This window comes from Clarias gariepinus, chromosome 16 (assembly GCF_024256425.1).
Source record: "Clarias gariepinus isolate MV-2021 ecotype Netherlands chromosome 16, CGAR_prim_01v2, whole genome shotgun sequence".
NCBI classification, from domain to species: Eukaryota; Metazoa; Chordata; class Actinopteri; order Siluriformes; family Clariidae; genus Clarias; species Clarias gariepinus.
The window spans coordinates 13,712,383-13,725,411 of record NC_071115.1 but is presented as its reverse complement, the minus strand read 5'-3'; the positions used below and the strand labels follow the sequence as shown (position 1 = coordinate 13,725,411).

The following is a 13,029-nucleotide window of genomic DNA, read 5'->3' as shown; positions in this document are numbered from 1 at the left end:
ATTTTAATGGCCAAATCATTAAACATTAATTTAAATATTTATTTTTGTTAAAACAATTAAAAGAAAATATGATAAATTCCTGAAGTAAATGCAAAAATAAAAAAATAAAAAGCTAGAAGTCATTTAAATATGCACGAAAATTTATGAGCATAAAAAAATACTATGTCATATGACAAGGGGATAAAAATAACAAAATAAAGGAAAGAAACACAAGCAAATGATAACACATTCAGTAGAGAAGAGGTAGAAATTGGAATACTAAACATTTTTCAATGTAGGTAGAGTTTACATAGGACGGCAGTTTGTTGTTATCATGTGACTTTTACTGTACACACTTGTGTATGTGTGATGTGCATAAATAAATGTTTGGCACTATGTCCAGTTTTATACAAATTCTCCAAGTTATGTACATTTCCTAAGAGAATTTAAATTTATATATCTGCATCATATTCATTTTATGGGTATCTTATTTTATGTTTGGAGTGTACAGCATTGCTATGTCCCCCTGACATTATCTACATCATCTCAGAGGAGATGACAAAATACTCTTCTGCTCTGAAACTGTAGATGCAGGTGATTTTATGTGTAACTGTAGATGCAGGTGATTTTATGTGACTGGAGCCATAATATGAGTTCTTATGACAGAGCAGGTATTATGAATGTGTGTAACTGAATGTGCATGTGCCCATATTTTAGACACCTGATTATGTATTGTTCCTTATCATCAAGCAAAAAATAAAAAGAAAGAAAGAAAGAAAGAAAGCTGAAAAGGCAGAAACATAAAAATGGGCAAAGAGCTGATAATAATGTAGACATGATGTAATCAGTCACTCAGACAATGGGAAGACTTAAGATGAAGAAGATGAGCTTGTCTAAAAAAGCTTTAATAAAATAATGGATAGGCTGGTGTATAGTACGTCAGACAGGCAGTGAGATAGAGAACCTGTTGGCATGGAGGTGACATTAATGCACAGACTATATATATATATATATATATATATATATATATATATATATATATATATATATATACTGTTTTTTAATGCTAGACACACAGACCATATCTAATACATACATAGTATTTTAGTAAAAAAACAAAACAAAAAAAATGTAATATGAGTGACTGATTACATCATGTCCTATTTTATTATATATTTCTGATAGTTTTCATATAATGACCTGGAACCAAAAGTTTCAGAAAGTAGTAGAATTTCATTTTTGTATTTAAATGATGAAGGGCATTGTCCTCTTTATGATCTTACACTAGCACTTCTCATTCTGCTCCAGATCTTTGATGAGCCCAGAGACGAGGACACTGAGGTGTGTTTCATAGACATTGCGTATGATGAAATCCCAGAGCGCTACTACAAAGAATCGGAGGTAAGAGAAAGGCATGGAATATCATTAATGCTGTGATGTAGTGGATTGATGTTACCTCCCAGATGATGGAAAGTGTTTTCCCCAAGATTAAAATTTTTAATTTGGCAATAAACAACGTCATGCTTTTTATCTGTTTATATATCCATGAGAAGAGTTAGTTCTCATTTTTACTTATAGCAGCTGTACACAGTTATTCACATGTGATCTTACAGAGAAACCAAAAAGGCCTAACTCCTTTGTCCTGAAGACTGTTCCATGATGGAAAATGGACTGACACCTCCCATAGTAATATAGTGTCACCAAGTGGAGTTTTTTTATAATATTGAAATAAAATCCCCATTTAAGCCACTTATTATTAGATAAGCTAAGATTTCTGCTGTGTTTACCATCAAGCCCAAGCTTCTGTAAATTACTATACAGATCATAATTAGAATAATCATATAAATATATCTACTGCTATCTATACTGCTTTATCCTGTATACAGAGTCGCAGGGGGCCTGGAGCCTATCCCAGGAAACACTAGGGCACAAGGCGGGGTACACTCTGGACGAGTGCTAATCCATCACAGGGCACACACACACACACACACACACACACATACACACACTCACATGCTCATACACACACTATGGGCAATTCGGAAACGCCGATTAGCCTAATCAGTGTGTCTTCAAACTGTGGGAGAAAACCGGAGTCCCCTGAGTAAACCCACCAAGCACGGGGGAGAACATGCAAACTCTGAGGCAGGAATCAAACTCAGATTCTAGAGCTGCAAAGTGATAGTCAGCCACCTTGCCGTCCTATTAGCAGGACTGTGTTGTTAAATAAAACTAATCAGAATGACTCATCAGAATCAAGAATTCAGCATTGCTGTGGGTTAAACTCGAGGCAAATTGTTGTTTTATGTAAAATGCAATTCTTTGTGTTTCTATATATGGTATGTTAAGTATTTTATACTGCACAGAGAAAAGTGTCAGGTGTGTTGTGCGATAAAAGAGTATCAGCGAGAATGAAATGAAAGGTGTTCAGGACAGTGGTGAGACCAGCGATGCTCTACGGCTTAGAGACAGTGGCACTGAAGAAAAGACAGGAGGCAGAGTTGGAGGTAGCAGAGCTGAAGAAGTTGAGGTTGTCCTTGGGAGTGACAAGGATGGATAGGATGAAGAATGAGTTCATCAGAGGGACAACCCACGTTAGATGTTTTGGAGATAAAGTCAAAGAGGCCAGATTGAGGTGGTTTGGACATGTTCAGAGGAGAGATGGTGAATATATCGGTAGAAGGATGCTGAGGTTTGAACTGCCAGGCAGGAGGTCTAGAGGAAGACCAAAGAGGAGATTTATGGATGCAGTGAGAGAGGACATGAAGTTAGTTGGTGTGGGAGAAGAGGATGCAGAGGATAGGGTTAGATGGAGGCAGATGATTCGCTGTGGCGACCCCTGAAAGGGAACAGCCGAAAGACAAAGAAGAAGAAGTATTTTTTACTGCACTTTTTGGCAAGTTGATAATAAAACTAAAAAAGATCTTTAAAAACGACACACATGCTGAGATTGTGTGTCATAAAACAGAAACAACAGCTTGTTGCTTGTTATGTAATGGATAGATGGGTTTCATTTATCAGATCACTCGGTGCTGTCATTTTAGACTGTGGTGGGTGGAAAGTGTCGAGATCTGTCAGTGTTCAAACACACACACACACACACACACACACACACACACACGCACACACACACGCACACACACGCACACACACAAATCATGTGTGTCAAAAATGACAACAGCTTTCCACCTTTGACCCAGCCTCATCACAACTCCAGGCTGTTCAGTTAAAACCAGCAATTACACTTCGATGGTAGAGCCACTGCGCTCCCTCTCTCACTCTCCATCTCTATCTCTATCTCACTCTCGGCCCCAGACTGACAGCACAGCCAGTCAGTACTAATGAGCACTGATGTATTATTAGACTTGGTTGGAAACAGCAGGCTGCACTTGTGTAATCTGGTAATGAAGTAATCTCTCATGGCTGGTCGTTTTCCCCTGACACACTTTATTACACCTCATTGACAAATGCTATTTGGCTATTACTGTGTCGGGGGAGACACTAAATCTCCGAACCCTTTTTAACTTCTTACTTATTTAACACATTTAAGTAATTTTGCATGTTTTACGCATAGTGTATTTCTAATGTGATCTCAGTTTTGCTTTGTTGCTGCTGCCGCTGCTGATGAACTTTGATACAAGTTTCTCAGTAACTAAAGTTTTTTTTCTCCGCCTCTAAGGTGGGGAGCAAGATACTATGTTGTGGCCACGACTTTCTAAGACGTGGGACGAGATACTACTGTATGTTGTTGCCACAATTTTCTAAGGCATGGAAACGAGATACTATGTTGTGGCCATGACTACTATGGCATCCCATGACTTTCTAAGAGGTGGGACGAGATACTATGTTGTGACCATGACTTACTAAGGTGTGAGAATAAGACACTATGTTTTTCCCACGACTTTCTAAGGCATGGAAACGAGATACTATGTTGTGGCCATGACTTACTAAGACGTGGGAATGAGATAATATGTTTTTCCCACGACTTTCTAAGGCATGGAAACGAGATACTATGTTGTGGTCATGACTTACTAAGACGTGGGAACGAGATACTATGTTTTTCCCACGACTTTCTAAGGCATGGAAACGAGATACTATGTTGTGACCATGACTTACTAAGACGTGGGAACGAGATAATATGTTTTTCCCACGACTTTCTAAGGCATGGAAACGAGATACTATGTTGTGGCCATGACTACTATGGCATCCCATGACTTTCTAAGAGGTGGGACGAGATACTATGTTGTGACCATGACTTACTAAGGCGTGAGAACGAGATACTATGTTGTGGCCATGACTTCCCAAGGCTTGGGAATGAGATACTATGTTGTGGCCATGACTTACTAAGGCGTGGGAACGAGATACTGCGTTTTTGGGCATAAATGTCATACTGTCAACAGATGTCAGAAGTGAAAGTACATTGATCGTAGTGTCATACTGTGGGACTGAGTAACAAAAGCACTAAAGCGTAAAGAAAGGTTTTAGTGCAGTAATTCCCAACACAAAGCTTTATTAACATTGTAGCCAATTATAAAGGGCGAATGACTTACAGTACAATGATCTAGTTAAGGTCTTGTTCACAGCCCAGGTAAAATCTTTTGCACACTCATCTTCTGATAGTCCTGTAGAACCTGATATCATATTCAGTGTGGAAAACGTATTTAAAGTTTTTCAAAATGTTTAAAATAAAAAAATAAAAATCATTTTAGTATGCTTTAAAAATTGATACAAAGTGAGTGAGTGAGTGAGTGAGTGAGTGAATACATTATACAGCACTAACTCCAGTTCCAGGACTTTAAGGACTCTCGTTCTCAATCACTCATCCTGTACAGGGTTTTGGGAGACCTGAAGCCTATACCAGGGGACCCAAGGCATAAGGTGGGGTAAACACTGAGTGGGGTGCCAATCCATTGCAAGCCACCTCTTACATGACTGTGGTCTTTATTTTTATTTAGTACAATGTTACAAATGTGTCATTAGAATATTAAAAAGAGTTTAAGGATATTTTTTTAAGAACTGTATTGCAGTGATCTAAAACTTAATCTGGAGTTATTCATTAACTGTCATCTTTACAATAAGACAGATGCTATAAGAAAAAACTTTGTAAAACTGCAAACATGATTTCTTTTGAATGATCGCTATAGTAATGTAAAAATGCTTTTAATAAAAAAAAGTTTCAGTTGCACATTTTTTAGCTGCACTGAATGTTTTTTCAGATTGGTATTGGAGACTGTAAAAGGTTTAAAGAGTCATAGAACGCTACCTTTTATATCATTGAAAAGGTTCATCACTAAGTTGTTTAGACATGCATCACCGCTATCTTAGAATTTTAATTTCACAAAAATTGTTTTAAATATATTTTGTTATTTTGTTTACTGAAGCCTGGAAGCTGCTCTGATGTACCCACTCCCCGTTCATTTTACATTAGATAAAAGTCCCTTTTCATCTCCCTCAGCAGGATATTTCATCTGTTTTATCTATATGATGTGTTTTACGTTATCCCAGCAATTACAGTGATTGCCGTTCAGACAATTCAAATAGCAATCGAGATCGCTATGAGATCTCCTCCACTATTCATAAGTAATCCTTCCTCTCTAGCGAGCCATTAGCTTAAAATAAAATGTCTGATTAGTGGCAGCCTGTGACATTAGGATAAAGATGAACCTCCTGTTGTGCGACTCGGCATGAGCTTCCTACAAATACTTTCCACACAACACTGATGATCATTGACTGAGAGAAAGTAGACTCATTATGATGCAGTATGTATGTGATCTGATGTGTTGTGCAAAAGTATTAATTCTGATAGGTTGAGTGACTTATAGATTTTTTTCTGTTGTATGTTTAATATTAAGCAATAAAACTGATATTCATAACACTGTGAAACTGTATCGGAAAATATTAATAAAAATGCAAGGGTGATAGATGATCTTGTATAAGTATCATTAACATAGACCATCTGTAAAAAGTTTATTTTTATCATGCTTCTTTATATATATTTTTCATTTAAGGGAATTAAATCTATGTAATTTAAAAACTACACAAGTATATACAGTATAATGCAAAAGTTTAGGCACCTCTTGATAAATGACAGATTTTGGTGATTTTTTTAACTGAAAAAATGTTAACACAGTCTCTCTTGGAAATGGAAAAAATGCACGATATTTTCAGCAAACATTGATGCATAGTTACTTTTTACGTCATAAATTGAAAAAAAGATTTAAAAAAAAAACATGATTGTGGCATTGTGCAAAAGTTTAGGCACCCTACATAATCAGTACTTAGTAATACCTCCTCTGGCAGATATCACAGCATGCAAACGCTTTTTATAGACAACTAAAAGTCTTTCAATTCTTGCACTTGGGATTTTCTCCCATTCCTTCTTCCAAAAAGCTTCTAGTTCTGTAATATTCTTTGGTTGTTTTGCATGCACAGCTCTTTTAAGATCTACCCTTTTTGCATCCAGAATGTGCTGGTATCTAGGGGAATCCATTCTTCCCTTCACCCGTGCAGTGTTTCCTGGGCTAAAGAGTTTGATTTACTATTTTAACCTTATTAGTCCACAGTACTTGTTTCCAAAACACATCAGGCTTCTGTAGATGTTCTGTTGCTGGATTATATAATGGGGACACAGGTTAAGGTTTTCTTCTGCTGACTCTTCCATGAAGGGCTTGTGGAACGGTGCACCACCGCTCCTGAGTCTGCTAAATCTTCCTGCAGGATTTTTGCTGTAAAATGGGGGTTTTGATTTGTCTTTCTGACCTGCATACGAGCAGTTCTCTCCGAGAGTTTTCTTGGTCTTCCAGATCTCATCTTGATCTCCACAGTTCCCCAGAACTGCCATCTCCTACTTACATTTCTCACTGTGAAAACTGCAAGCTGACAACGCTTTGCTATAATTTGTAGTCTTCTCCTGCATTGTGGGCATCAATAATTTTCATTTTCAGAGTCTTACACAGCTGCTTAGAGGAACCCATGGTTGTTGTGTGTCTGCAAATGTGTGCACAAGGTTTGAAGAGTCAAAGTATTTGTAAAGCTTTGAAACTGACATTTACTAATGACCTAACGAGCTGATTAAGGTCTGAAATCTTGTAAAAAGAATCTAAGACTCTGGATGTTTTATTTTTGTTCAATGTATGGCATAAAAAATAACTATGCATCAATTTTTGCTGAAAATCTTCTGCCTTTTTTCATTTCCAAAAGAGACTGTGTGAACATCTTTTCAATTAAAAAAACTGTTAATCAAGGAGTGCCTAAACTTTTGCATAAGACTATGTATTATAATAAAGTTTTTAATACTTAAATATCTGCAATATACTGCTTAAGAACCGTTGTTTTTTATCCTTAGTAAAAATCCTAATTCTAAGAACATACAGTATCTATGAACACTAGTATACAACGGGTGTATTCCTGTGATGCCCGGTAGCTAGCCTGTCGGTGCTCAATAACCAGCTTAAAATTTGTCACAGATTACGGAGCCCCTCTGATGACATTGGGGGGGAAAATATTCTGTGGCCACGACTAACTAAGGTGTAGGAACATGTGATCATGACTTACAAAGGCCAGAGAATATTTTTCCTCCCAGTGTCACAATTGGGAACCCGTCACACATACATAATAAATTCATTTTATATTTTTACTATCCTACCTAGCAGCTCTGTTGACACTGGGACGAAAAAATATTCTGTGGCCGAGATATTAGGCGTGGGAACAAAATACTTTATTGTGGCTATGACTTTCTAAGGCGTGGAAACGAGATACTATGTTGTGGCCACGACTTACTAAGGCGTGAGAATGAGATACTATGTTGTGGCCCAGACAAACAAACATTTTATTTACTGTGGAAAACATATTTTAAAAAGTTTTGATGTTTAAAATAAATGTAAATTATTTTAATATGTTTTTAAAAATGATACAGAAAAGCCATAATTCAGAGGACAATGTACATCGCTTGTGGGAGTGGACAGTTGTAGATACTTTCCCACTGTTTAAATTCTCGTCCTCAGGACCTGCGCTACTTTAAGTCAGAGAAGACAGAACGTGGATTGCTGCAGGAGGGCTGGAGAGACACTCAGGACCCTGTCATGTGCTCCTATAAGCTGGTGACGGTGAAGTTCGAGGTGTGGGGCCTGCAGACACGTGTGGAGCAATTTGTTCACAAGGTCTTTAACTCTCCTTTTCATGTGCTTTTTTTACCTTTATCTCCACCTGCCTTCGAGCTCTACTGTATGTCACAACCCCCAATGTCCCTTAGCACCATTTGTCCTTGCCTGAGGATCTTTTTTCTCTTTTGCCCCAACCGCTTTAGTTACTCATAGAGGAACATGAACAGTGATTCTTAGTATATTAATCATGACTTCTGTCCTTGACCACGTCATTAATAAACAGTGTCTTCCTAACCAGTCCTTCGCTCTGTTTCTCTCTTTCAAGGTCATAAAGGATGTGTTGTCACTAGGTCACAGACAGGCCTTTGCCTGGGTGGATGAGTGGATTGGTACGTACAAGGACAGTTCTTTGTTCTGTTGATGTGTAGCAAAGATCTGTGTGTATTTTCTTTTTTGTGTGTTTCTTGCATGTGTATTAACATCCGCTATGGGCTTTGATTGCATCTCCCCTCTTACATGTAAAGTAACAGTTTATCTGTTAATTTCCCAGCTATTCTGCCTTCGTGCTCTACAATATTAATATAGCTAAGCACCTGCTGGATGTCAATTTTTCTGAGATATCCCTAATTGACATTTAACTTCACGTTTGATGTCACTCAGTGTGAGCGCTTTTGTCGTGTAAATTTTGCCATCAGTACATACTATGTATTTAGATATTTCTTACAAACATAAAAGCATTATTTTAAAGTTTGAGGTTGGTTATCACCTACATCTTCCATTTGATTACATTTTGTTCTCAGAGAGGGCTACTGCTAAATACACTATTACAACATACACATAAAATGAACTCAAAAAAAGTGTTGCACACAAAAATTTAATTCAGTCACCTTTTCCTTTGATTACAGCACACTATGTGGTGACTAGTGATGGTCGTTCATGAAAAGTTAATTCTTTTTGAACGGATTCAGTCTTTAACGTGACTCGTATAACGAGTAGTCTCGGAAAATGATTAGTTCAGTTTCTACTGGGCGCGCATGTGCAAAGCATCGCAAAATCCCTATATGTTATGTACAAGAAACAGAAATGTAGTAAAGTAGTTAGTTACCTTTGAGTCTTTGGTCCGAATCATTCGTTCTTTTGTCACGTGACTCCAGTAGACACTATGCAGTGCAATAGATTTAAAAGAACGAACAACTCAGACTAGAAGATATGAGAGGTGAGCTGCTCATTCTGGTTATCATAATATGTCCTTAGCTGCATTGCAATATTTTCATTACTGGAACTACAGTGGAACCTCGGATTGCGAGTAACACGGAAAGCAAGCGTTCTGCAAGACGAGCATAGATCCACTGTATAGCCAAAATGTGTGCATGTAGACGTGTTGGGGGTCTGTTTATTAAAAATGTAACATTTTATTTTAGTTCTGAACAAAAGAACGAAATGAACTAAATGATTTTAAGTCACTAAAAAGATTCTTCCCATCACTAGTGGTGACCAGTTCATGCTCTCAGAACCACTCATTCACAGTTTGAGTCCTGGAATATCCCTGTGCCATCAGGGTAAAAAAAACTTTCAGTGTTAGTTCTGTTACTGTAGTTCTTATCACATTGTGTCCATATGGAAATGCTCTTACTTTCACTATTAAAAATCTTATTTATTTATTTATTTGGCCAAGCAGTGTATTACAGGACATAACTGTCTTACATAACCAGCAAAAAGAGGTTAATTGTCCTAAAATCTTTTAAGACAGGAACCATGTGTTGTTGCATGCAAATTGTTTGAAACATGAAAAACTATGATCTATTGCAGAGCATCTATTACTACTAAAAGAAAAAAACATATTTTCGTGCCATTGCCCCTGTTACCAATTAATTAATTTAATTTTCACTATTCTAATAAACCTGTAATAATGTCTCTGCAAAAAAAAATCTATGGTGTGTATGACTCTTTTTGTTTCTTTGCTGAAAGACATGACAATGGAGGAGGTGAGAGAGTATGAGCGTGCCACACAGGAAGCCACCAATAAGAAGCTAGGCACTTTTCCCCCTGCCATCTCCATCAGCGAGACTCCCCTGCCATCCTGCGCCCACAGTGGACCATCCAGTGCCCCCTCCACCCCCCTCTCCACGGAAGCCCCGGACTTCCTCTCAGTGCCCAAAGACAGACCACGGAAGAAATCAGCGCCGGAGACTCTCACGCTTCCCGACCCGGCGAGGAGAGACTCCGTTAATCGGCTGACGAGCCTCTTTTCCTGGGGCTCCAGCTCTCGTCAGCCTGAATGATCCACATCAGGAAGAACCCAAGTTCTGTACTAATACAGCTGTCAGAAATGTGTCTGCTAGACACACACATGCACACACAGCAGGCCAGTCTCTGTTTAAACTAAGAGGGAGACACAAACACAAAGTGGGTTTCTAACCTCGCTATGAGATTTTATGACGAGTGCATTCCGACTTTCAAAAAGCAACTTAGTTCACAGTTTACAATAACTCAGGAGCTGTGTTTTTATTATTATTATTATTATTTACTACTAGTTTTGTTATTCCACATGGATTGACTGTATGTGCTCTTCATGGTAGAATACATATCATTAAAAATGACCTTCTGCTTTTAATGGAACAAAGCCTGATCCACTTTCTTAATACAGAATTTTAACGTTTTTTTTTTTTTCACTTTGGTTTATTGACTTGATTGGCACTGCTGTTCTGTGAAAAAAGTCAGAGTATTGCTAAGTATTATAAAAATGGTATTACAGTTCGTAAGTATCCTTCTGTTTAGGATAGGACTGATTCTACAAAGCAGAAAAATGCTTCTTATTCCCAACAATAATATCAGGACTGATAACCACTGGACCTACTGTTGTGTCTCAGTCTATTGCTGGATACATGGACTACCAACTTGCTGTATATATTGTACCTTATTACCATCATGCATTGTCACAGATGTCCATTAATACATAATCATTTATATAAAGAATAATTGATTATATTGCATTGTACACATTATTTCCATGGATTAACAGTATGTGGTGCGTTGCAGTACGTAAAAAGAAAATCTTGTTCGCAAGGAATGCTTTTCAGGATGTCTTGAATGCTCTATAGTCTTCATGTGCAAAGGAATGCTTGCTGTTGGACAACTTGTAATTTGTGAATGTAAAGGCTTGTCGCTTTCAATAGTCCACACAGATGGGTTTCATTTTTTTCTAAGAGACGCCAACATCAAGAACGTGGCCATATGAAATCAATTTGATGTAAACTGCTGGTTTGAAAATAAAGCTTTAACTCTTGACTGGAATTGTAGTTACTTCACCTTACAGTTGATTTACCCTCCACACCACAGCTGTATGTGTAGAATGCCCAGAATACTGGGTTATCAGACTTTTTGGAAGAATAATTTAAGCCCGAAGTTTCCTTTTACATTTAGTTGCAGCCTAAGATGTAAGAATCTAGCTTGGAGCTCATTTTAGTGATGGTGTTTTGCTCCCTGAGGTGCATTCAAATGCATAGATCTACATGCAAAAGTAACTTAGCAACCAGGTATTTAGTCATAACACAATAAACAATAATGTCAACTGAGAAAAAAAGAACAACCTTCTCATTTTTGCGCTGACAATAAAAATAGTTTCAAAGAAGCCACAGCCAGACTGAGCATTGTGTGTTGTCATGACAACACACAGACTGACTGACAGTAACAGTAGTAACAGTTTCAGAGATTCAAAGATTACAGAGATTGTATCATAAAAATCAGTAGAATTGCAGCAATGTTAAATCACACTCACAGGACTGGGACTAAATAGCTGATTGGTGTGTGTTGCCTTACAAAAAATCGCACACACTTTTAATTATGTTATGATTCTTTATGCTCCCAGTATACACTCAGTTTAAGTCCTTGAATGTGGCCATGCGACATTTTGGCTTGCTTCAGTTGGTCAGGTCTAGACTCAATAAAGTTTTGTGGCAATAAAATGAAGTCAGCTGACGACCTGCATGAACAGAACATACCATCAATGGAGTTTTTCCTTCTTGATCGCATGGCCACATTCAAGGACTTAAACTGAGTGTATACTGGAAGCATAAAGAATCATAACATAATCAAAAGTGTGTGCGATTTTTTGTAAGGCAACACACACCAATCAGCTATGCCAATAAAACCAACTGCCTAATATTGTGTAGGTCCTCTTTTTACAAGGCCTGGACTCCACAAGACTGTTGAAGGTTTACTGTACTGAAACCAAGATGTTAGCAGCAGATATTTTAAGTTTTTTGAGTTCTTCATTATGTTCTTTAAGCCATTCCTAAACAATAAAAAGACGATTTTGTTTGTTTGTTTGTTTTTACTTTTAGACTGATTTACCTTTTGTACTGCTATGCCTACAGCCTTAGATGTGGAGCATAAGAGGCCAGCAGGTCATGGCAAATTGTTTTTTGGTCTCTCTATACATATAGGAAATTAGAATAGAATAGAATTATTTTAATATGTTCTACTTTTGTCAAAGACATTCCTAAAGATGGTGGTATAGTGGTTAGCTCCAGGGTCAGGGTTTAGAAAGCCAGGAAAACCAAGGAGTGGCTCTGTAAGAAGCATAAGGACTATTTAAAAGCAAAATAACAGGACTTTGAGGGTCAGAAATCTGGCTGATAAGCAAGTTATCAAATACTTATTTGACACAGTAATTCACAAATAAATTGTTTTTAAAAAAAAAAAATCATACAATGTGATTTCCGGATTTTTCTTTTAAGATTTGGTCTCTCACAGTGGAAATGCACTTATGCTGAAAATTGTAGACCCCTCCATGATTTCTAAGTAAGAGAACTTGCAAAATCACAGGGTGATCAAATACTTATTGACCTCACTGTAGCCAATTAAACCGAACCAGGTTCAATTCCCGCCCCGGTGTGCATAGAGTTTGCATGTCCTGCCCGTGCTTGATGGGTTTCCTCCAGGTACT

The 13,029-nt window shown here is 37.6% G+C and overlaps 1 protein-coding gene across 1 annotated transcript in view; it reads left to right on the top strand.

The window, feature by feature from the left end:
• pitpnc1a (phosphatidylinositol transfer protein cytoplasmic 1a) overlaps positions 1-11,369 on the top strand; it is a 77,604-nt gene extending 66,235 nt beyond the window's left edge. The window contains exons 7-10 of the mRNA XM_053514142.1: positions 1,288-1,380; positions 7,983-8,138; positions 8,407-8,470; positions 10,050-11,369. Coding sequence (XP_053370117.1) covers positions 1,288-1,380; positions 7,983-8,138; positions 8,407-8,470; positions 10,050-10,363 — 627 coding nt within the window. The 3' untranslated portion in view covers positions 10,364-11,369. The remainder of the gene's footprint in view (positions 1-1,287; positions 1,381-7,982; positions 8,139-8,406; positions 8,471-10,049) is intronic.
• The last annotated feature ends 1,660 nt before the right edge of the window (positions 11,370-13,029 follow it).